Source organism: Chiloscyllium punctatum, chromosome 11 (genome assembly GCF_047496795.1).
Source record: "Chiloscyllium punctatum isolate Juve2018m chromosome 11, sChiPun1.3, whole genome shotgun sequence".
In the NCBI taxonomy this organism is placed as follows: domain Eukaryota; kingdom Metazoa; phylum Chordata; class Chondrichthyes; order Orectolobiformes; family Hemiscylliidae; genus Chiloscyllium; species Chiloscyllium punctatum.
Window position 1 is genome coordinate 31,995,822 of NC_092749.1, and position 22,688 is coordinate 32,018,509.

The 22,688-nt window shown below is 40.5% G+C and overlaps 1 protein-coding gene across 1 annotated transcript in view; it reads left to right on the top strand.

Annotated features, from left to right (window-relative positions):
• The window catches only part of LOC140482871 (ALK tyrosine kinase receptor-like), a 1,059,465-nt gene that overhangs the window by 645,482 nt on the left and 391,295 nt on the right, over nt 1–22,688 (top strand). Inside the window, exons 5-6 of the mRNA XM_072580591.1 lie at nt 4,677–4,810; nt 22,277–22,408. Coding sequence (XP_072436692.1) covers nt 4,677–4,810; nt 22,277–22,408 — 266 coding nt within the window. The remainder of the gene's footprint in view (nt 1–4,676; nt 4,811–22,276; nt 22,409–22,688) is intronic.

A 22,688-nucleotide genomic window follows, 5' to 3' on the forward strand; every position in this document is an offset into this window, starting at 1 on the left:
CTCATTGGCCCATGAAGTTTCCTGCCAGCTTTAGGATATACCTGCCTCCCCATGCTCCTACAAATATGAACACTTACCCTCAAGCAATAATTTTTCTTTAATTATTCCTTTGCATTATTTTAAGTGGCTTGGCTGGAACAGACCGCATTTGCAATGCCCACGTCTAACGTAATGAAGTCTGGTGTTGCTCCTCGTACTCAGTTTAACCTGAAAACCCACCCTCTGCAAATTATCAACCGGGGCAGATGTTAACCAAAGGGCAGATAAGATTAAGGAATTTAAGAATATTAATTTCAGCATGGCTAAGGCATTGGAGAATCTTACAGGACAAAATACTGACAAATCCCCCTTATCTAATAGCCTGCCTAAAGTTTTAAAAGAGGTAGCTGCAGAGATATTGCCTGCATTGGTTATGATTTCCCAAGTACCTCATTTTTATAGCAGTCCCAGCAGATTGGGAGACAGCAAATGTCACATGTAGACTTTAAATTCTTTTGTTATATTCGTTTGATTTGTATTAATTAAGCCTCCTTTCTCAGTGAAATGTAACATTAGGAGCACACTCAGTTGTTAGTTAACAATGTTTAATACTGGTAAAAACAATGACTGCAGATGCTGAAAACCAAATATTGGATTAGTGGTGCTGGAAGAGCACAGCAGTTCAGGCAGCATCCAACGAGCAGCGAAATCAACGTTTCGGGCAAAAGCCCTTCATCAGGAATAATTCCTGATGAAGGGCTTTTGCCCGAAACGTTGATTTCGCTGCTCGTTGGATGCTGCCTGAACTGCTGTGCTCTTCCAGCACCACTAATCCAATGTTTAATACTGCCCAGTGGTAGCAGTGGGACTTAGTGCAAGGTCACTCAGGATATTTTGAGCTTACTGAATAAGAGTTCAAAAAAGGCAAGGTCACTGAAAGCCAGTTAGTTTGGGAAGGGGAGAGATGCTGTGCCAATTTCGGAGTAAAGCAAGTTGCTATACTGGTGAGAAGGCAGCTAAGACACAGATTTCGTGTAGGGGATTTTGTGAGGAGTCAAGAGCAGTGCTTTCGAATGAACACAGGAAGATTGATTAACTTTGAGGCAGCCTAAGAGTGTCAGGACTCAGAAGGAATCTTGGATAGCTGAGAAAGTGGGAAGACTCATGGCTTTCAGTTGGGAAAAGTTGCAAGGAGCTTGGAAGAAATATCTAAGCGTTAATACTTCAGTACAACTAAGAGAGTGCAGGATGAAATGCTCACCAGCAGCATTGGCTCAATGATACTGAGCAAGCTTGGAGTGCAAGGAAAACGCCCAAGGTGGGGCTGGCTTGGTATATCTTGCTTTTAGTGAAAAACTGGAGTTGTGTTTCTGACGATGTACTGGAGTGCAATTCTTGGTGTTGCAGGAAGGGTCAACCCAGGAAAGAATGGTGATCAAGCAGAGAGGGAGTTTCAAGGCCAGATCAGTGAAAGTAAAGAATTTTAATCCCTTATGAATTTCAGTGAAGTTTGTTGGCCAACTGTAACATATAGAGGAAGTTGATTAGAGTCCATGGGATCTGTTTTGATTACATTTGTTATTTGATGTTACTAAGGGGTGTTCAATCACAGTATGATCTCCATGTTTACCTCATGCTAATTCTAGGTGTTTAGAAATAAATTGTACATTTATTGTAGACTGTATCACTATTCTAACTTGAACACAAAGTAATGTTGTTTGCTTAAAATGTCTTCATAAATTCCCTGGTTTTGCTATTAAAAACAAAAGTTACTGGTCCCAAGCAAGTCATAACATAATTTGGTGATCTCATTCGGGATCATAACTTAAAATTAGCAGTCTGGATTAGGTTAGTAACATAATTTGGTGATCTGATCTGAGAACAGAGCAACTTATTTAAAAGATTTGGTGATACGACTTTAAAATAATTTCTTGACTGAAAGAACTCCACAGAGGCCGGTATCCTGTCACCAAGTTACCCTTTATTTTCACATGGAATGTCCTTGACACTGATCCAGCTCTTTCAGAGCCAGCTCTCAGAATGAACAGAGATACTCTGTTTATATCTGTCAGCCAGGGTTCCCTGATTGCAATCAGGGAACTCAAATTCTGTGAGGTCCACCCGGCTGACCTCATTACAATCACTACGTTTACTTTTCTATTCCTCTAGGAATAAACTTTGGTACTTGGTGTTGTTAATTGTGTCAGAACTTTTAATTATTTATTTGGGCACGCTTTGTTCTATCCCATTTAGATTTTTATTTTCTAAGTGTCAAGCAACCTCCTTTTTCTTATTGCTACATACTTATCTGTTAAATCAATTTCCCAATTGTTTCCCATTCTGCAAGTTTATTAGTATCAGTCCACCCTTAGTATTAACTATCCTTTCCCACGCAAGTTGGTATCATCTGCGAACTTAGCAATAGTGCTTTTTATTGTGTTTGCGGTTCACTAGAACGACAAATAGAACCTGAGGTTGACAGAAGGTTAACTTTAACAGGGAATACTTTATTATGTGTCCTCTCAGCTTTACAGTCGGTCCCACTAATGTCTGTCTCTGTTTTAAAGGGGCAACCTACACACAACGACATCCAGAACATTTTTGACTCGCTTTGTGCTTTTAAACAAAGAATATGAAGTGGATCCAGAAGTGAAAATTGAACAGCACTTCCCACCAATTGATATTCGAAACAATTGCCATTACTCTCTGTTTTCAGTCTTTCAATTGACTGGCTGACCATTCTTCTCTGACTTTGCACTGTCTGACCTTAGTCATTAGTCTGTAATGTAGCATCTTATCAGACAGCTTTTGAAAATCAAGATAAATTACATCTACTGCGTTATCTTTGTCTACTTCCTTGGTTGCCTCTTAAACAAAATTAATGAGTGGTCAAGAAAGATTTTTCCTTTGAAATCTTTGCTCATTATTCATTGTTACCTCTATGGCTTCTGTTTCTTGTATTCTCTTTTATAATTGAGGTTCCATTATTTTTCCACCAATGCTAAGCTGACTGGTCTATAATTCCCTTGGTATTTTCTACATTCTTTCTCAAGTGTAGAGGTAAACTATCTCCCAGTCTTCTGACACTACAACTTCTTCAAATCAATTATAGCAAATGTATAGTGATGCCTTTATTATCTCTTCCAAAAAGACTTTTAAAATGTGCAGATGCAATCCATGGGACCAAAGGTTTTCACCTCTTTGAGTTTGATTAGCTTATTTAATATTGCCTTTTTTATGACAGCAGTTATCTCATTTTAAATCTCTTCAGCCAATATCATGTCCACCTGACCTGTTTGCCTGAAGCAAAGTAATTATTTAATGATTCTGCCATTTCTCTACCCTTGCCCCTGTGATTATCCAGTCCATCATTAAGTGCTCCTATTCCCATCGTGACTAGCTGTTTTATTATTTATATGCCTATAAAATGTTTGACTTTTTAAAATAATGCCAATAATAAACCAAAATAAAATCCTGTAAGATTTTAAGATTCTGATGTCTACTGGATTGAAATCACCTAATAATTGCATTTATTATTGTATGTAATTACGGTATAAATCAAATAATTTGAAGAATGAAACCATGATCTGAATTTCTTTTTGGAGAGGTCTTGCAACTGTTATGAGAATAAGACTTCTCAATTCCATTCCATGAGGTATTTTCCTTAGATAGGGATCATTGAACAGATGATATAAGTTTTTTAACCAGCTCTCAGAATGAACAGAGATACTCTGTTTATATCTGTCAGCCAGGGTTCCCTGATTGCAATCAGGGAACTCAAATTCTGTGAGGTCCACCCGGCTGACCTCATTACAATCACTACATTTACTTTTCTATTCCACTAGGAATAAACTTTGGTACTTGGTGTTGTTAATTGTTGTTGTTGTTAAAAGTCAGAACTTTTAATTATTTATTTGGGCACGCTTTGTTCTATCCCATTTAGATTTTTATTTTCTAAGTGTCAAGCAACCTCCTTTCCACAACAGGAATGGAGTCCAAAGTTGGCAGGCAACAAAGTATGGAGAATATTAAGTATTTATATTAAACAGGATAAAACTGCCCCCGAAAATGTCTTTTCTTGCTTTTTTTATAAAATGTTTCAATAAACTGCTGCTCCTTGTAGTTCAGATATGGCCAGCAGACAAATAAGCATCAAACTCTTTTCCTTCACTCAAGACGATCAATAGTCTTCCTGCATTGTGCTAGCAAGAGCCCTCATCTGTCCTCTCATGCTACTTTTGACCAGAAATACTTCAATAAGGGACATGGGGAAACTAGTGATCATTCAATGGAGCATTGAGGGTCAGGTGGTCGAGATCACTGCAAGTCAACTGTAGGAATTTTCTAACCCTATTTAGCATAGTCTCTAATATTATTCCAACCAAAACTGAATTGTGCAGCAGAGGAAAATTCCATCTGATAGGTTGCTGTTCTAATATATCTTGGGTTCTGATATAAAAAGTAGATTTATAGCTCTATGCAGAGGCTCCAATCAAAATACCACTGCTCCTATGTGAATTCAGTTCCCTTTATATGTAACTGTTGAAGTCAATACTGACATGAGTTGAAAGGCACTTTGATATAAAGCCATGAAACTCTGACTTGAATTAAAAGTAGATTGTCTTTGTGCTGCTCTGATTTACAGGGCCTTCTTTCACTCTTTCTTTCTATATTATTTATATTTTTGACTAGTACAGGTGGACAGTGCTTCAGGGGAGAGTCGGACGTTTGGAACAGTCTTTCAGGATCTCTTTGGTATATAAAAGAAGCAACAGAAGAAGCTGGGAGTTGACGGCTGTGGACTCAGTTATTCTGAAAAATTGCAATGAAGGTAAATGTGCTGGTTTGAAAAGAGTAAGGGTGCAACAGCTATGAGTTTATTTTAAATGCCGTCTGTAACAAACTAAATATTTAAAACGTGCATCAAAAATGATAACATAAATACTTCTTTTTTTTGTTGCAAATGAGTTTTCTTTTTAAACAATTATCTTAGTTCACCAAGTAAAATTGACATTTGAGATTAATGGTGGAAAGGAGGGAGAAAGAAATAATTACTAACACGTTTCCCATTCAGACATTGTTCTCTTCAATGTAATTTACCAGTGTTTCAATGATATCATTGCTTTTACATTGTCAATACCTTTACTATAGCCCCACTTATTCATCAACAATGCAATATCACTCCAATTACTAGAATTCTGTTTCAGACCTCACTAATACTCAAATATACTTATGTTATACCTTATTAATGCTCCAAAATGCATCACTAAACTGACAATGTAATTTGACAAGCCTCATTACAATTATCATGTATTTTCCTAATGCTTCTACGTACTTGCCTCATACTATCATACCATATATTAATATTTAGTTGTTAATGCTTGACAGTATCTCATTAATGCCTCAGCATGTTCACAAATTTTTCATCTTTAAGTAACACGCAACATGCTTCATCCATGCTTCAAATTGCTTTATTGGTACCTCACTCTTCACTAATCCTTCAAAATACTTAAGAATGGTTTACCAATCCTAAATTTGATTCATTCATGGTATGGCGTATTTACCTTAAGAGGTTATAAGGTTATCTTCTGAGGGAAAGGTGAACAGGTTCGGCCTCTATCCATTCATGATAAGAAAAAAGAGGTTATCATATTGAAGCATTAAGATGTGGAATTCTCTATTTCTGAGAACATTGGAAGCAGAATTGTTGCAGTTTTTAAGGATAATGTAGATAGATTCTTGACTAACAAGGGAATCAAAGGTTCTAGGTGGAGACAGGAAAGTAGGGTTAAGGCGAACCACAGCTTAACAAACAGCAGTTCTGGCTTGAGGGGCCAAATGGTCTGTTCCTGCTCTGAGGTAAAAACAATGACGACAGATGCTGGAAACTAGATTCTGGATTAGTGGTGCTGGAAGAGCACAGCAGTTCAGGCAGCATCCAAGTAGCTTCGAAATCGACGTTTCGGGCAAAAGCCCTTGATCAGGAATAAAGGCAGTGAGCCTGAAGCATGGAGAGATAAACTAGAGGAGGGTGGGGGTGGGGAGAAAGTCGGATAGAGTAGCTTCAGAGCAGAGGAAATGACCTGGGAGTTGCAGTGGGAGAGGGACTCCCTGAGATTCTTGTAGAGAGAGGAGGAAAACTTCTTCAAGGCAGGCATCCTTGCAAGAGGATTTGCAGTAGGGTTAAAATCAACAAGGTAAAAACAATGACTGCAGATGCTGGAAACCAGATTCTGGATTAGTGGTGCTGGAAGAACACAGCAGTTCAGGCAGCATAAAGGCAGTATAAACGTCGATTTCGAAGCTACTTGGATGTTCCTGTTCTGAATTCAAATGGATAATTAATATAATTCATTAACTGACACAACAACACCATTTAATAATACATGTTATTTCATCAGATATCCCTAGTACTGTCATAGAGTCATAGAGCATGGAAACAGGCCCTTCAGCCCAACTAACCTGTACTGGTTTCCCCTAAACTGAATCGTCTCTTTGCCTGTGCTTGGCCCATATCTCTCTAAACCTTTTTTATCCATTTACCTGTCCAAGTATTTTTTAAATATCGTAACTGTACTCGCTACTACCACTTTCTCTGGAAGCTTGTTCCTCTGTGAAAAAGTTACTCCTTAGGTCCCTTTTAAATAGTTCCCTTCTCACCTTAAACTGATGCCCTCTAGTTTTGGATGCTGTTACCCTGGGGAAAAATCATTGGCAAATCACTTTATCTAAGCCCCTCATGATTTTATAAATCTCCATAAGGTCACCCCTCAGCCCCCTTTGCTCCAGAGAAAAAAATGTCCCAGCCTACCCAGCCTCTTCTTGTAACTCAGACTTCCCAGTCTTGGTAATGCCCTTGTAAATTTTTTCTTTTCAGTCTTTCCAGTTTAATAACATCCTTCCTATAGCAGAATTGTATGCAGTAACCCAAATGTGGCCTTGCCAATGTCTTGTACAGCAGTAACATGATGTCCCAATTCTTGTATTCAGTGCTCTGACTGATGAAAGCAAGCATGACAAATGATGACAGTTTCAAGGAACTATGTACCTGACCCTTAGGTCTCTCTGTTCGACAACACTCCCCAGGGCCCTACCATTAACTGTGACATGGTTCATGAACATTCATTGCTATTATTTCAACATATCCAAATGCTAGTGGACTTAATTAGTAATGCAGCATATTTCATCGATACAAGATGTTTCACTAATGCTTTAGCATACTTTATTAGTACAATATACTTACTTCATTAATACTCAGACATCATATTTAACTATTTTCATTAATTTTTTTAGTTTGCTTTACCAATTCTACACCTGTTATACCAATATAGTTTACTGATATAACATCATGGACATCAACTACAAATGTTTCATTCCAATGGTCAGCTTTTCCTCACCCTGTCAATGTGTCATGATTGCTAATTGAAATCAGTACTTACAATGGCCAAAGGCATTTTCTGTCAAAATTGTCCAGACTGCCCTGACTTTTCTTGGCATGATTACACAGTGCCTTTGTGTATGCACAGTATTTGACTGTGAATCTTCCTTTGCTCAAAACAGATGGCAAATATGTCTACACATGCAAAAAGGTTGGATAGAATATGTAGTGCCCAACACTAAATACAGATAGAGTCATAGAGTCATAGAGATGTACAGCATGGAAACAGACTCTTTGGTTCAACCCATCCATGCCGACCAGATATCCCAACCCAATCTAGTCCCACCTGCCAGCACCCGACCCATATCCCTCCAAACCCTTCCTATTCATATACCCATCCAAATGCCTCTTAAATGTTGCAATTGTACCAGTCTCCACCACATCCTCTGGCAGCCCATTCCATACACGTACCACCCTCTGCGTGAAAACGTTGCCCCTTAGGTCTCTTTTATATCTTTCCCCTCTCACCCTAAACCTATGCCCTCTAGTTCTGGACTCCCCAACCCCAGGGAAAAAACTTTGCCTATTTATCCTATCCATGCCCCTTATAATTTTGTAAACCTCTATAAGGTCACCCCTCAGTCTCCGACGCTCCAGGGAAAACAGCCCCAGCCTGTTCAGCCTCTCCCTGTAGCTCAGATCCTCCAACCCTGGCAAAATCCTTGTAAATCTTTTCTGAACCCTTTCAAGTTTCACAACATCTTTCCGATAGGAAGGAGACCAGAATTGCACGCAATATTCCAACAGTGGCCTAACCAATGTCCTGTACAGCCACAACATGACCTCCCAACTCCTGTACTCAATACTCTGACCAATAAAGGAAAGCATACCAAGCACCGCCTTCACTATCCTTTCTACCTGTGACTCCACTTTCAAGGAGCAATGAACCTGCACTCCAAGGTCTCTGTTCAGCAACACTCCCTAGGACCTTACCATTAAGTGTATAAGTCCTGCTAAGCTTTGCTTTCCTAAAATACAGCACCTCACATTTATCTGAATTAAACTCCATCTGCCACTTCTCAGCCCATTGGCCCATCTGGTCCAGATCCTGTTGTAATCTGAGGTAACCCTCTTCGCTGTCTACTACACCTCCAATTTTGGTATCATCTGCAAACTTACTGACTGTACCTCTTATGCTCGCATCCAAATCATTTATGTAAATGACAAAAAGTAGAGGACCCAGCACCGATCCTTGTGGCACTCCACTGGTCACAGTCCTCCACCACCACCCTCTGTCTTCTACCTTTGAGCCAGTTCTGTATCCAAATGGCTAGTTCTTCCTGATTTCCATGAGATCTAACCTTGCTAATCAGTCTCCCATGGGGAACCTTGTCGAACGCCTTACTGAAGTCCATATAGATCACATCTACTGCTCTGCCCTCATCAATCTTCTTTGTTACTTCTTCAAAAAACTCAATCAAGTTTGTGAGACATGATTTCCCACGCACAAAGCCATGTTGACTATTCCGAATCAGTCCTTGCCTTTCCAAATACATGTACATCCTGTCCCTCAGGATTCCCTCCAACAACTTGCCCACCACTGAGGTCAGGCTCACCAGTCTATAGTTCCCTGGCTTGTCTTTACCTCCCTTCTTAAACAGTGGCACCACGTTTGCCAATCTTCAGTCTTCCGGCACCTCACCTGTGACTACCGATGATACAAATATCTCAGCAAGAGGCCCAGCAATCACTTCTATAGCTTCCCACAGAGTTCTCGGGTACACCTGATCAGGTCCTGGGGAATTTATCCACCTTTAACTATTTCAAGACATCCAGCACTTCCTCCTCTGTAATCTGGATATTTTGAAAGCTGTCACCATCTATTTCCCTACAGTCTATATCTTCCATATCCTTTTCCACAGTAAATACTGATGCAAAATATTCATTTAGTATCTCCCCCATTCTCTGTGGCTCCACACAAAGGCCGCCTTGTTGATCTTCGAGGGGCCCTATTCTCTCCCTAGTTACCCTTTTGTCCTTAATATATTTGTAAAAACCCTTTGGATTCTCTTTAATTCTACTTGCCAAAGCTATCTCATGTCCCCTTTTTGCCCTCCTGATTTCCCTCTTAAGTATACTCCTACTTTCTTTATAATCTTCTAAGGATTCACTCGATCTATCCTGTCTATACCTGACATATGCTTCCTTCTTTTTCTTAACCAAACCCTCAATTTCTTTAGTCATCCAGCATTCCCTGTACCTACCAGCCTTCCCTTTCACCCTGACAGGAATATACTTTCTCTAGATTCTTGTTATCTCATTTCTGAAGGCTTCCCATTTTCCAGCCGTCCTTTTACCTGCGAACATCTGCCTCCAATCAGCTTTCGAAAGTTCTTGCCTAATACCTTCAAAATTGGCCTTTCTCCAATTTAGAACTTCAACTTTTAGATATCGTCTATCCTTTTCTATCACTTATGGTCGCTAGCCCCAAAGTGCTCCCCCAGTGACACCTCAGTCACCTACCCTGCCTTATTTCCCAAGAGTAGGTCAAGTTTTGCACCTTCTCTAGTCGGTACATCCACATACTGAATCAGAAAATTGTCTTGTACACACTTAAGAAATTCCTCTCCATCTAAACCTTGAACACTATGGCAGTCCCAGTCGATGTTTGGAAAGTTAAAATCCCCTACCATAACTACCCAATTATTCTTACAGATAGCTGAGATTATCTTACAAGTTTGTTTCTCAATTTCCCTCTGACTATTGGGGGGGCGTCTATAATACAATTCCAATAAGGTGATCATCCCTTTCTTATTTCTCAGTTCCACCCAAATAACTTCCCTGGATGTATTTCTGGGAATATCCTCCCTCAGCACAGCTGTAACGCTATCTCTTATCAAAAATGCCACTCCCCCTCCTCTCATGCCTCCCTTTCTATCCTTCCTGTAGCATTTGTATCCTGGAACATTACGCTGTCAGTCCTGCCCATCCCTGAGCCATGTTTCCATAATTGCTATGATATCCCAGTCCCATGTTCCTAACCATGCCCTGAGTTCATCTGCCTTCCCTGTTAGGCCCCTTGCATTGAAATAAATGCAGTTTAATTGATTAATCCTACCTTGTCCCTGTCTGCCCTGACTGTTTGACTCACTTCTGTTCTCAGCTGTATCCATCTCAGATTGATCTCTTTCCTCACTATCTCCCTGGGTCCCACACCCCCACCTTACTAGTTTAAATACTCCCAAGCAGTTCTAGCAAATCTCCCTGCCAGTATATTAGTCCCTTTCCAATTTAGGTGCAATCCATCCTTCTTGTACAGGTCACTTCTTCCCCAAACAAGATTCCAATGATCCATATAGTTAAGGAAATAAAGAATCTTGCCTTTTTAATTCTTTTAAATTTGAGACCCTGTGCCTGTTTACAAGAAATTTGATGTATTTGACAGTTGAACATTAGCATCATTGTTATTAGCCCAAGCTATTGTTCATGTGAAACACAACATTCTTGAATGGGTCTGGATAGCTTGATGGTCAATTAGTCATTGGAGCTGCACTGACTGGAGTTGCGCATTCGGATCATGTGAGAATTTTAATTTTAATTTTAATTGAGTGAGGGAATTGCCTGGCAAATTGAAGATTCTACTGCACAATCCCCTGTGTCTGGAACCCTCCAAAAGAATCAATTAAATTCAGGGATATTGGAGGGTTCTGCTTCAGTTAAACTAATAGTTATTCAGAAAATGTTAAATGATGAAAACCTTGGCCTAACTCCTGAGTAACAATTACTGATCTCCCCAACTACACCTCCACCAATCCCTTACACCCTCTGGCCACTTGACAACTGTCCCCTTCATAGCCACCACCTCCCCTCCCAGCAGCCTCAAACTGAGTAGCTCTGGTCTCAGCCCAACACCACCCCTACCTCATCCCTACCTCACCCACAGTCTATTCCAAGACTCAGCTGCTACCCCAATACCCCCTACTATTGGAGGCAACATCTTCCTAGTCTCTGATCCCAACCAACCCAAGCACACCATCAGTTAACTGGCAATCTAGATTCCAATTTACCTGACATCCTATCCACCTTGCTGGTCCCCTAATCCCACTTTACAGGAGTTGTGCTGCTGGTCATTTCAATCTTTGGACATAGTAGACTAACTACTGCAAAAATGGATGTGGTTTGATGCACCCCAACTGTCCTGTACTACAGGGGAACTGTTCTATTTCAGACAGGTTCTGTATTTCTGAAGGATCCAGAGTCAGATTATAAATCTGGAGCTCATTTCTAACAGAAGAGAATAGGAATAGGGTAGCAATCTGTCTGTGATTGCCACTTCTTGGAAGAGCTGGGTCATTCACTTGACAATGCTGAAAAATGAGGCAAAAAAGGACCACAAAGTAACATTTGCTGAGGATTTATGTCCTAACCTTATGACTCTTGCATCTTCAAGGCTCACATTCCTTCAAAATTTCGAAACACCCCATTGCAAAAATGTTTTTTTTTGTGTACTTGAGCTTTTTTTCTGAATATAAAGGTTCAGTGTGCGTTTAGTTGAACTTAGCATGACAATTAGTTTTTGAGTTATAGGAAGGGACATTGCATTGATTTACTTTGGATTCTAAGAAAAGGGGTCAAATTGTGAAATATGTTCCTGAAACCTGTGAAAATTCTGCAATGTCATACAAGGAATGTAATTTAAATTAATTATCTCGGAAGCTGGTACAAGCATGATGGGTCAAATGGCCTCCTTCTGTCCTGTAGAATTCTAAGATTCTAAATTATCCTATTATTATTACACAGTAGCTCTGGTCTAAGCACATTGCAAACATAGCCTGATTTTGGCTGTTATTTGCATCTTCAGCTTCTTATTAGTGTCCCTTGAATTATTCAGAACTGTTCATCAGTTACTGTGAATTTTCTAACTTGGCATGTACGTGATATGTACTTTACAAAAAAGTCAAACTTATTCATCTAATTATATTATTATTAGTTTGATTTATTATTTTTCTAATGCTGCACAGTGATATATTTCACTAACATTACAACCTAACTCATTTAAAAAAAGATACACTATTACTGGTTGATAATCAAATTGATGACCAACTATTACCCATTTCCAACCTTACTGCCTTCTCTTAAGTCCAGGAACATGCTGTTCCTGCTTGAATCCATGACTATCTGACTTATTTTTTCAAAATCAAATCCCTTCAGTCAGATTACTGCCTGTGTCATCACATGGAAATGGCACTGGCTGAAGTCACAAACACCCTTGATTGTTATCATGATAACTTTCCTTCCTTGTCTTATTCAGTCTCCCTGCAGCCTTCACAATAAGTTTAATTGCTGTTTCAACAAAAAAGTTTAATAAACCTTCAATCTCTCTTTCTGTCTCTCTTCTGCTCTCCAATTCAGTGTATGGCCTTCACATCATTCCATTCTCACCTATCTGTGCATTTCTAACACTTCTTGCCATTCCCACTTCCTGAAAAGATCCATTCTCAGATCATCCACTTTCTCATCTAATCTGCCTCTCCTTTGACATTTCAGCTAGCAGCCTAGGATCAACTTCCAATCATAAAGTGATGACATCCAATTCTACCTCTTGACAATTTCCATTGTTCCTCCTGATTCAACTTTATTCTTGGGTAAAGAGTAATTGCTTGTAGTTAAATATTGGGAACACCAAAGCTATCAACTTTAGCCAACAGCATAATTTCCATAACATTCTCTTGCTTTGTCTCTTTCCCAGACTATTCAAAATCATAGCTTCGTGGTCAACCCCCCCCCCCCCTTCCCCGCCAACCATGTTGTTTCTGACCACATGTCTTTTCCTTCACAATGACTGCTCACTTCCCTTTTCATAACATTGTTTGTGGATGATTAGCAGTGGACTTCAATTGTTTCTATACTCAAATGGCTTAATGTGTTCTAAAAACATTTAGACATAAAGGTGGAAACTTGTCTGGCTATGTTTCTATTAGCTCAATTAGTTTTTCACCATCACCTTAGCTGTATTTGTCCTTAACTGGATAGCTTCTTCAAATCAGATTGACAAATCCATAATTGTCAGGGTCTTCTGGTGTTGTGACATCTTGTATGCAGGAATACATAACTCCCAGTCCTGTCCTCCGCCAAATCTATGTTATTTCCACATGGCAATCTGTGCTTGGGCAACACGCCATCCTTGTTTTAACTACACTTTGCGCCTTCAGGCACATGCACAGTAACTCCAATTTAGACTTCATTACTTTTTCCATTTTTCTGACTCCATCTATGAACTTACTGTTCCCTGAGCTAGTACGTTTTCTCTCCCCAGTTATCCTGAGCACCTTGGTCTCGCTCTCTGATGTTGTTTTGGTTCCCTCTCTCCATTTCTGAGTTTTAAACTGTGCACAATAGCACTCGCAAAAAGCCTTCTTTGGAACTCCATCCCCTCACTGTCAGGATGTCAAGGTGCACATGTCTGATCCATTGAGGTGCCATCTCCTCAGAGCTGATTGAAAAGTGCAATATGCTTAGAGAACCCCTGCACGACTTCCCTTAAAAGTTTTGACTTTCTGCCATTCATTTTTCTCCTGTGCACTGTTAAGCACAGAGCATTACAATGCTGTGGCAATAATGGAGACCTGGCTTAAGGAGGGGTAGATCTGTATGTTAAATATTTCTGGTTACAAAGTGTCCAGAAAAGACAAGGAAGGAGGTGGGGGTAGCACTCTTGGTTAAGGAAAGCATTTCACTACTGGAGAAAGAGGATATTTCAAAGAGATCAAGAACAGAATCGATTTGGCAAGAGAGGAGTAAGAAGGGTACAATCACAGTGGTCAGGGTAATCTATAGACCACCAACTATTGTGAAAGATACAGAAGAACAAGTCTGGAAGGAAGTTTCAAAGAGTTATAAATATCAGACTGTAATACAAATGGAGGACTTTAATTTACAAGTATGTAGACCAGGATGGTGGTGGAATAAGGAGCAGTGAGGGACAAGCATTCCTAGATTGCGTTCAGGCGAATTTTCTACAGTAAGTCCAGTCCAACAAGAAAAGAAGCATTCTAGACCTGTTCTTGGGAATGACCTGGGCCAAGAAGGTTAACAGACACTGGAGTAACATTTGGGAAATGAGGCCATTGTATCATAAAGTTTAGGATGATGGTGGAATTGATCAATTCAGCGAAAACATAATTAAGTAAAACCAGTAACAAAAATAGAAATTGCTGGGAAATCTTGGCAGATCTGGCAGCATATGTGGAAACAAAGCAGAGTTAATGTTTCAGGTCAGTGACTCTTCTTCAGAACGGAAGGTAGCTCAGGAAAGGTTGGTATTTACGTAGAAGATGGAGTAGGCAAGTGGGGAGAGTAAACGACAGAGCCAAAAGAGAGAGAAAACGTTTGGACAGATAAAAGAGTGGTAAAGGTTAGTCTAGAAAAATGAATAGCTGCTGATGGGATTATTAATAGCTGACAATGGGTAGCAGTCCAAGTGAAGATAAGGCCTGGTGTGGGGGTGGCAATAAAGAACATGGGAGAAAGTTCTTCAAGCCCTAAAATTGGTGAACTCGATATTAAGTCCAGAAGGCTGCAGAGTTACCAAGCAGAAAATGAGATGCTGTTTTTACAGTTTGCACTGAGCTTCCCTGGAGCACTGCAACGAGCCTGAGACAGAGACATTGGCCAAAGAACATGGTGGTGTGTTGAAGTGGCAGGCAACTGGAAGGTCAGAGTCTTTTTTGTGGTCACAACATAGATGTTCTGCAAAGTGGTCATCCAGTCCATGCTTTGTTTCCCCATTGTAGAGGAGACCACATTGTGAGCAGTGAATGCAGTAAACTAGATGATGTGAAGTGCAGGAAAAATCAATGCTTCAGCAGGAAGCTGTGTTTCGGCCCTTGGAGGGAGGAAGTAAATGTGCAAGTGTTACACCTTGTAAAGTGTAAAAGTGCCGAGGGGCTGCGGAGACATGTTGGGAGTGAAGGAGGAGGGAAAGGTTCCTGCAGAAGGAAAAGGGAATATGTGGCTGGAGGTGGTGGAAATGGCAGCTAATGATCCTTTGGATAAGGAAAAGGGGAACCTTGTAGCTGTTGTGAAAGAGAAAAATTGGGGGTAAGGGCCAAAGTGCAGGAGATGGGTCAGCTGAAGTCCCTGTCAACCATGGTGTTGGGAATCCTCAGTTGAGGAAGAAGGTGAACATTTTGGAGGCTTCTTTGCCGAAATTGGCATCAAAACAGATGCAACAGAGACAGAGAAACTGAGAGGATGGAATAGACTTTTTACAGGAAGTAGGATGTGGGGATGTATGGTCAAAGTAACAATGTAACTTGGTCAGTTTGTAATGAGTATTGGTGGACAGCCTATCCCCAGAAATGGAAGCAGGGAAGGGAGGAGTCAGAGATGGACCAGGTGAAGGTGAGAACAAGGTGGAAGTTGGAAGTGAAATAGATAAACTTTTCCAATTCCGGACAAGAGAGGGAAGCAGCACCAATGATGTCATTGATATATCGGAGAAAGAGCTGTGGGTGGAGACTGGAATAGAGCTGGAACAAGGCATCTTCCACATACACCACAAAGAGAGAGCGTAACCAGGTCAACTGTAGGCCACCACATGCACATGAAAAAGTGAGAGGAGTTAAAAGAGAAGTTGTTCAGAATGAGTATGAGCTCAGCCAGGCAGAGGAGGGTGCTGATGGATGGGGGTGACTCAGGCCTTTATTGCAGGAAGAAACAGAGAGCCCTGCTACCATTCTGATGGGCGTGGATGCATAATCATTTGGCAGAAAGCTTACTTCAATGGGGCAAGATAGGCTGGAGCTGAAGGTTATTGGAAAAGAGTCTTTGAATAACAGACTACTTTCAAAGGGGAAATGCTTTGGGCACAGTCAAGGTATATTCCTTCAAAAGGGAAAAATGGAGCAAACAAATCAAGAGCTCCCTGGATGACAAAGGAGATAGAAATTAAGTTAAAGAAGGAAAAGTGTTAATTATACCAGGTGTCAAGTTGTAAATGGAGTGAGACCCTAGCTGAATACAGACGGCCCAGAAAGCAGGTGAGAAAATTGGGACCAGAAGCAAAGGGAGATTGTGAATAAAGATTGTCAGCTGACATAAAGGGAAACCCCAAAGTCTTCTGTAAGAACATGAACAATAAAAAGGTGGTCGTAGAAGGAATAAAGCTGATTGGAGATCGAAAAGGGATTTACAAAGAGGCAAAGAGGTGTGGATACAGTGTCAAATGAACACTTTGCATCTGTCTTTATCTGCAAGGCAAATACTGCCCAGGTCATGGTGACAGAGGAAGAAGCTCAGTCTCTTGAAGAGTTTAAAATTGATGAGAAGGTATTGGATATGCTTTCAATAGTTAAAGTTGATAAGGTACGAGAACAGATGAGGGTTATCCAAGGATATTGAAGAAAGAGAACATGGAAATTGTAAAGGCACTAACAATAATCTTCTATTGTCTGAACTCAGGGGTGGAGTTGGAGGACTAGAAGATTGTGAACATTACACCCTTATTCAAAAAAGGCTGTAAAGATAGGTCTAGCAGTTTCAGACCAGTAAATTGAAATTTAGTGGTGGGGAAATGTATAGAAATAAATATTTGGGATAAGAATTAATAGACACATGGAAATCGTGGATGCGCTGGTGATTATTTTCCAGAGTTCAATAGAATCGGGGTCGGTTCCTGAGGATTGGAGGGCGGCTAATGTTGTGCCACTTTTTAAGAAGGGTGGGCAGGAGAAAGCAGGAAATTATAGACCAGTTAGGCTGACCTCAGTGGTGGGAAAGATGCTGGAGTCTATTATAAAGGATGAAATTACGGCACATCTGGATAATAGTAACAGGATAGGACAGAGTCAGCATGGATTTATGAAGGGGGAATCATGCTTGACTAACCTTCTTGAATTTTTTGAGGATGTAACTCGGAAGATGGACGAGGGAGATCCAGTTGGATGTAGTGTACCTGGACTTTCAGAAAGCTTTTGATAAAGTCCCACACAAGAGGTTAGTGAGTAAAATTAGGGCGCACGGTATTGGGGGCAAAGTACTAGATTGGATAGAGAATTGGTTGGCTAATAGGAAACAAAGGGTAGTGATTAACGGCTCCATTTCGAAATGGCAGGCAGTGACCAGTGGGGTACCGCAGGGATCCATGCTGGGACCGCAGCTTTTTACAATATATGCAAATGATATAGAAGATGGTATCAGCAATACCATTAGCAAATTTGCTGATGATACAAAGCTGGGTGGTAGGGTGAAATGTGATGAGGATGTTAGGAGATTACAGGGTGACCTGGACAAGTTAGGTGAGTGGGCAGATGCATGGCAGATGCAGTTTAATGTGGATAAATGTCTGGTTATCCACTTTGGTGGCAAGAACAGGAAGGCAGATTACTACCTCAATGGTATCAAATTAGGTAAAGGGGCTGTTCAGAGAGATCTGGGTGTTCTTGTCCACCAGTCAATGAAGGCAAGCATGCAGATACAGCAGGTCGTGAAGAAGGCTAATAGCATGCTGGCCTTCATAACAAGAGGAATTGAGTATAGAAGCAAAGAGGTGCTTCTGCAGCTGTACAGGGCCCTGGTGAGACCACACCTGGAGTACTGTGTACAGTTCTGGTCTCCAAATTTGAGGAAAGACATTCTGGCTATTGAGGGAGTGCAGCGTAGGTTCACGAGGTCAATTCCTGGAATGGCAGGATTGCCTTACACGGAAAGACTGAAGCGACTGGGCTTGTATACCCTTGAGTTTTGAAGACTGAGAGGGGATCTGATTGAAACGTATAGGATTATGAAAGGATTGGACACTCTGGCAGGAGGAAACATATTTCCGCTAATGGGGGAGTGCCGAACCAGAGGACACAACTTAAAAATACGGGGTAGACCATTTAGGACAGAGATGAGGAGAAACTACTTCACCCAGAGAGTGGTGGCTGTGTGGAATGCTCTGCCCCAGAGGGCAGTGGAGGCCCAGTCTCTGGATTCATTTAAGAAAGAATTGGATAGAGCTCTTAAAGATAGTGGAGTCAAGGGTTATGGAGATAAGGCTGGAACAGGATACTGATTGGGAATGATCAGCCATGATCATATTGAATGGCGGTGCAGGCTCGAAGGGCTGAATGGCCTACTCCTGCATCTATTGTCTATTGTCTATTGAAACATTGATTCAGAAGACTCAACAAGTGTTTGTTAAAGGATAACTGTGTCTGATTAACATGCTGGAGGTTTTTGAAGAGGTGACAGTGAGGGTTGGTAAGGGCAAGGCTGTGGTTATGGTCTCTATGGATTTTCAAAAGTTTTTGATTTTGTGACATTCAACAGAGTTGTGAGGAAACTCCTAGGCTATGAAGGTACAGTAGCAACATAGACTCAAAATTGTCTGAGGAATAGGTAACAAACAGTAATGATTAATGGATGTTTTTTTGAGCAAGAAGAATGTTTATTATGGTGTTCCATCAGGGTGACATTGGAACTCTTGATTTATATATAAATGATCTGAACATTAGGAAGAGGAGAATTTCAAACTTTGCAGACAACACAAAATTTGGAAGAATTGGAATTGTAGGGAGGACTATGTTGAACTTCAAAAGGACATTGACAAGTTGATGCAGTGGATGGATAGGTGGCAGATGAATATCAGATTGAAGAAGTTTAAGGCAATGCATGTTCATACATGGAGACATGGAATAAGATAAAGGCTACAGTTCTAATGCATGTGCATAACTAGTGAGACCTGGGTGATATGCACGCAAATTGTTAAAGGTGGCAGTACAGATTAAGAGCTGTAAAGTATGTGGTATTCTAGGTTTTATTAGTAGGGCCATAGAGTACCAGAGCAGGAAGGTTTTTACAAACTTCTATAAGACACTGTTAGCTATCAGTTGAAGTACTGGAGGGCACTTCTTGGTGCTATACTATAGAAAAGATGTGAATGTATAAGAGAGAATGCAGAAGAGATATCCAGAAATAGTACCACAGATGAGACACTTCAGTTATAAGGAAAAGTTGGAGAAGTTGGAACTATTTTTCTTGGAAAGGAGATTTGATAGAAGTTTTAAAATTCTGAAAGTTGTGGATGGAGTAAATAAAAAATGTTCTCACTCATAAACAAATCAAAAATTAGAAGGCAGAATCAAGTGTTTTGCAAAAGAAGCAAACATGAGTTGAGAAAAGCATTTTAACACAGTTCGGACCTAAAGGGCACAGCATCCAAGTATAGTGGAGGTATGTTCAACTGGGGCAGTCACTTGAGGCATTTAACCTAAAACAGTATGCAGGGCTATGGTCAAAAGGCAGGAGATTAACATTAAGTCAAAATGCTGCAAGAGCCAGTGCAGTCACAATGGGCCAAATGGCCTCATTCTGCACTGTAATTATTCTGTGAGTCTGTGGTAAGCTGTGGGGAGATAATGTCTATAAACATGCTACCACATAGCCGTCAGTCTCACGGATGTACCGCAGTGATGCCAGCTGCTCCTCATATTGTGAAACCTGGAGCTCATGCGACTGCAACTGATGACATTTCCTGCATAAATGATCATTCAGAACATGATGAGCATCCTGTAGTTAGCACAGGATACACTCTCTCGAGGTTGGAGCAGCCTTGCCACTCTATTACTAATTAATAACCTTGTTACTGCTAACAAAACTTACTGCTGCTACGACATGTTACCAATACCAATAAATCATTTCTGATCCTGATAAATCTTAGACCTATTCATAAACATTATTAATACTAATAAACCCTTAATACATTTTAAAAATGGGAACAAACATTTGAAGATATAATTAAGAACAAAAATAGTCCATTCCTTCCCCACCATGGAGTAAGGTTATGGCTGATTGTCCTAATTTTGAATTTCATATTCTCATCTATTTCCCCAATAACCTTTGATTTTCTTGTGTAACAAAAATCTAGGTCCGTCCATCTTAAGAATATTCAACCTCTCCCTCCCCAGGTTCTGGACTTACCCACATGAGCAAGCATTAGTTTCACATCCACCTTGTCACCATGTTCCAAATTTTATCAACTTCAATGAAATCGCCCTTCACTCTCCTAAACTCTAGTGAAAACAATTTCAGTCTGTTCAACCTTTCCTGAAAAGACAACCCACTCATTCCAGATATCAATCCAGTAAATCTCCTCTGAACTGCCTCCAAGGCATTTTCATTTTCCTTAAATAAAACACTCAATATTTGAAATGTGGTCTTATCAATGCTCTGTATATCTGAAACATAATATTCTTACATTTATGGTCAGTTCCACTCATAATAAAAAAACACATTCCATTAGCCTTAATTACTTGCTGTATCTGCATGCTAACTTTTTGTGGCTCTTGCACGGAAACAACTAGGTCCCTCTGCACCACCGGTTTCTGATACTGGTCTCCATTTGGATAAAGCTGTGCTTTTGTATTCTTTCTGCCAAAGTGAAAACATTTCCCACATTATACTTTATCTGCCAGATTTTCGTCCAGTCTGCAACCTCTTTATATCTTTTTCACAGTGTACTTTCCAATCCATCTTTGTAAAACTTATGTAAGAATGGTAAATAAGATTCAAGCAAGTTGTGACTTAGCTGGAATTCCCGCCTTTAAACCTCCTTAGTAACTCTCTGCATCCTTTGAAATTCATCTCCTTCACCATTCTTTTATACTTTGGCAAAACTCCAGTATGTCTTTAAGTCTTTGTGAAGCATCTGGTGACAGTTTTCTCTGTTTGAAATTGTGAATGGAATCTTGTGGAGGAGTCAGTGGTCTCAGCTACTGCCTAGAGAGCTGGCAAGGCCTCCGCATTACTTATTTCAGGAAAGCTTGTCACATCTTGTGCCACTTAGGCACTTAACAGGAAAGTGGTGGGTCTCAACCTGGGATCAAGAACCCAAGGTTAAAGCTAATGGCCAATCAGAGACTGATAGCCCTACTGAACAACAGTGCCATGAGAGTGTGGTGGCTGCTGCTGGAATGACCCTGAGCCAAGGTCCAGATTGAAGAAGGAACCAGGAAGAGGTGAGTGTTGCAGGAAAATAATTGTGGGGGAAGGTAGGACAGTAGCAAGGACAGAGGGGTGCTTTTCAGTGGGCCCAGTCTTGGCTCCCTTTTTCAAGCATTGAGTGCCTTTAAATGATGAGGGTCTGTTCCCCCTCCAGGAGCCTGTAAGCAACCCCATCAGAGTTTGTTTGTGCTGCCTCCCACATGCTGAGCCCTCACATGTGACTGGATTTGTACCAGTGGTGTTGGAATGAGGCTCTTAAGGATACATCAATTGCCCTCTAAATGGCCTCACTTGACAATCCATCAGACTATAAGATATAAGAGAAGAATTAGGCCATTCAGCCCATTTGAGTCTGCTCTGCCATTTGATCATGGCTGATATGTTTCTCAACCTCTTTCTTCTGCCTTCTCCCTATGACCTTTGTTCCTCTTACGTATCAAGAACTTATCCATCTTTGTCTTAAATTCACTCAAACTTGGCCTTCACAGTCTTCTGCAGCAATAAGTCCAGAAGACAAGGCCTTTCTGACGCAAATGAATGCAGGGCAAATGCACAAGCCTCCCACCTAATCAAATGGCCCCCACCACCAAAACAGCCTTATATATCAATGCAAGTTGTTATTCTCATGATGTACCTGTTTTTTCCTCACAATTTAAAATTCATATGATTTCCCATGGTATAGATACTGTCACCTTATTTTGAGGCTGTCTTAACAACATTAACTATACCTTTCTTTTAGGTTTCCTGCATAACTGTGATCAGTAATAATGTATGTAGTGAGAAGCTGTGATTTTTTTTTGGCCTCTCAAAGGCAACCTTGGAGTAATCATCTTACTCCACAGAGGCTGTACAATAAAGACCTATCAATCACTCATGTTATGGTAGAGAATAAAATGCATTTTATGTACAATTCCATTTGTGGTTATATTTTAGGTCCTTTGACAGGCTCTAGGACAACACTCGAGGGATCGTTCACCTGTCAGAATGGGGTATCTATTAAACTGAGGCAGCTGTGTGATTTCAACAACGACTGCAGCAATGGTGAAGATGAAGGAACGGTCTGCAGTGAGTTCATTCAGCTTTATTTTTACAGGCATGCTCAGATCACCAGTGATGCTATGACAGACAATTAAGTGGTTGCAGTTAAAAAAAAGGTTCCTGTGCTGTATGTCCTATTTTGTTAGGCAAAAACAGAATTTTTTTCTGTTTCCAGTTCACATCAGTTGATCTTCTTCAGAGTAAAATTACATCTACCTCTCTGCATAAAAACGCGGAAAGCATTTGTCACACTTCAAAGTGTCTAAATATTAAAAGCAATGAAAAATGACAGCTATTTCACACTACT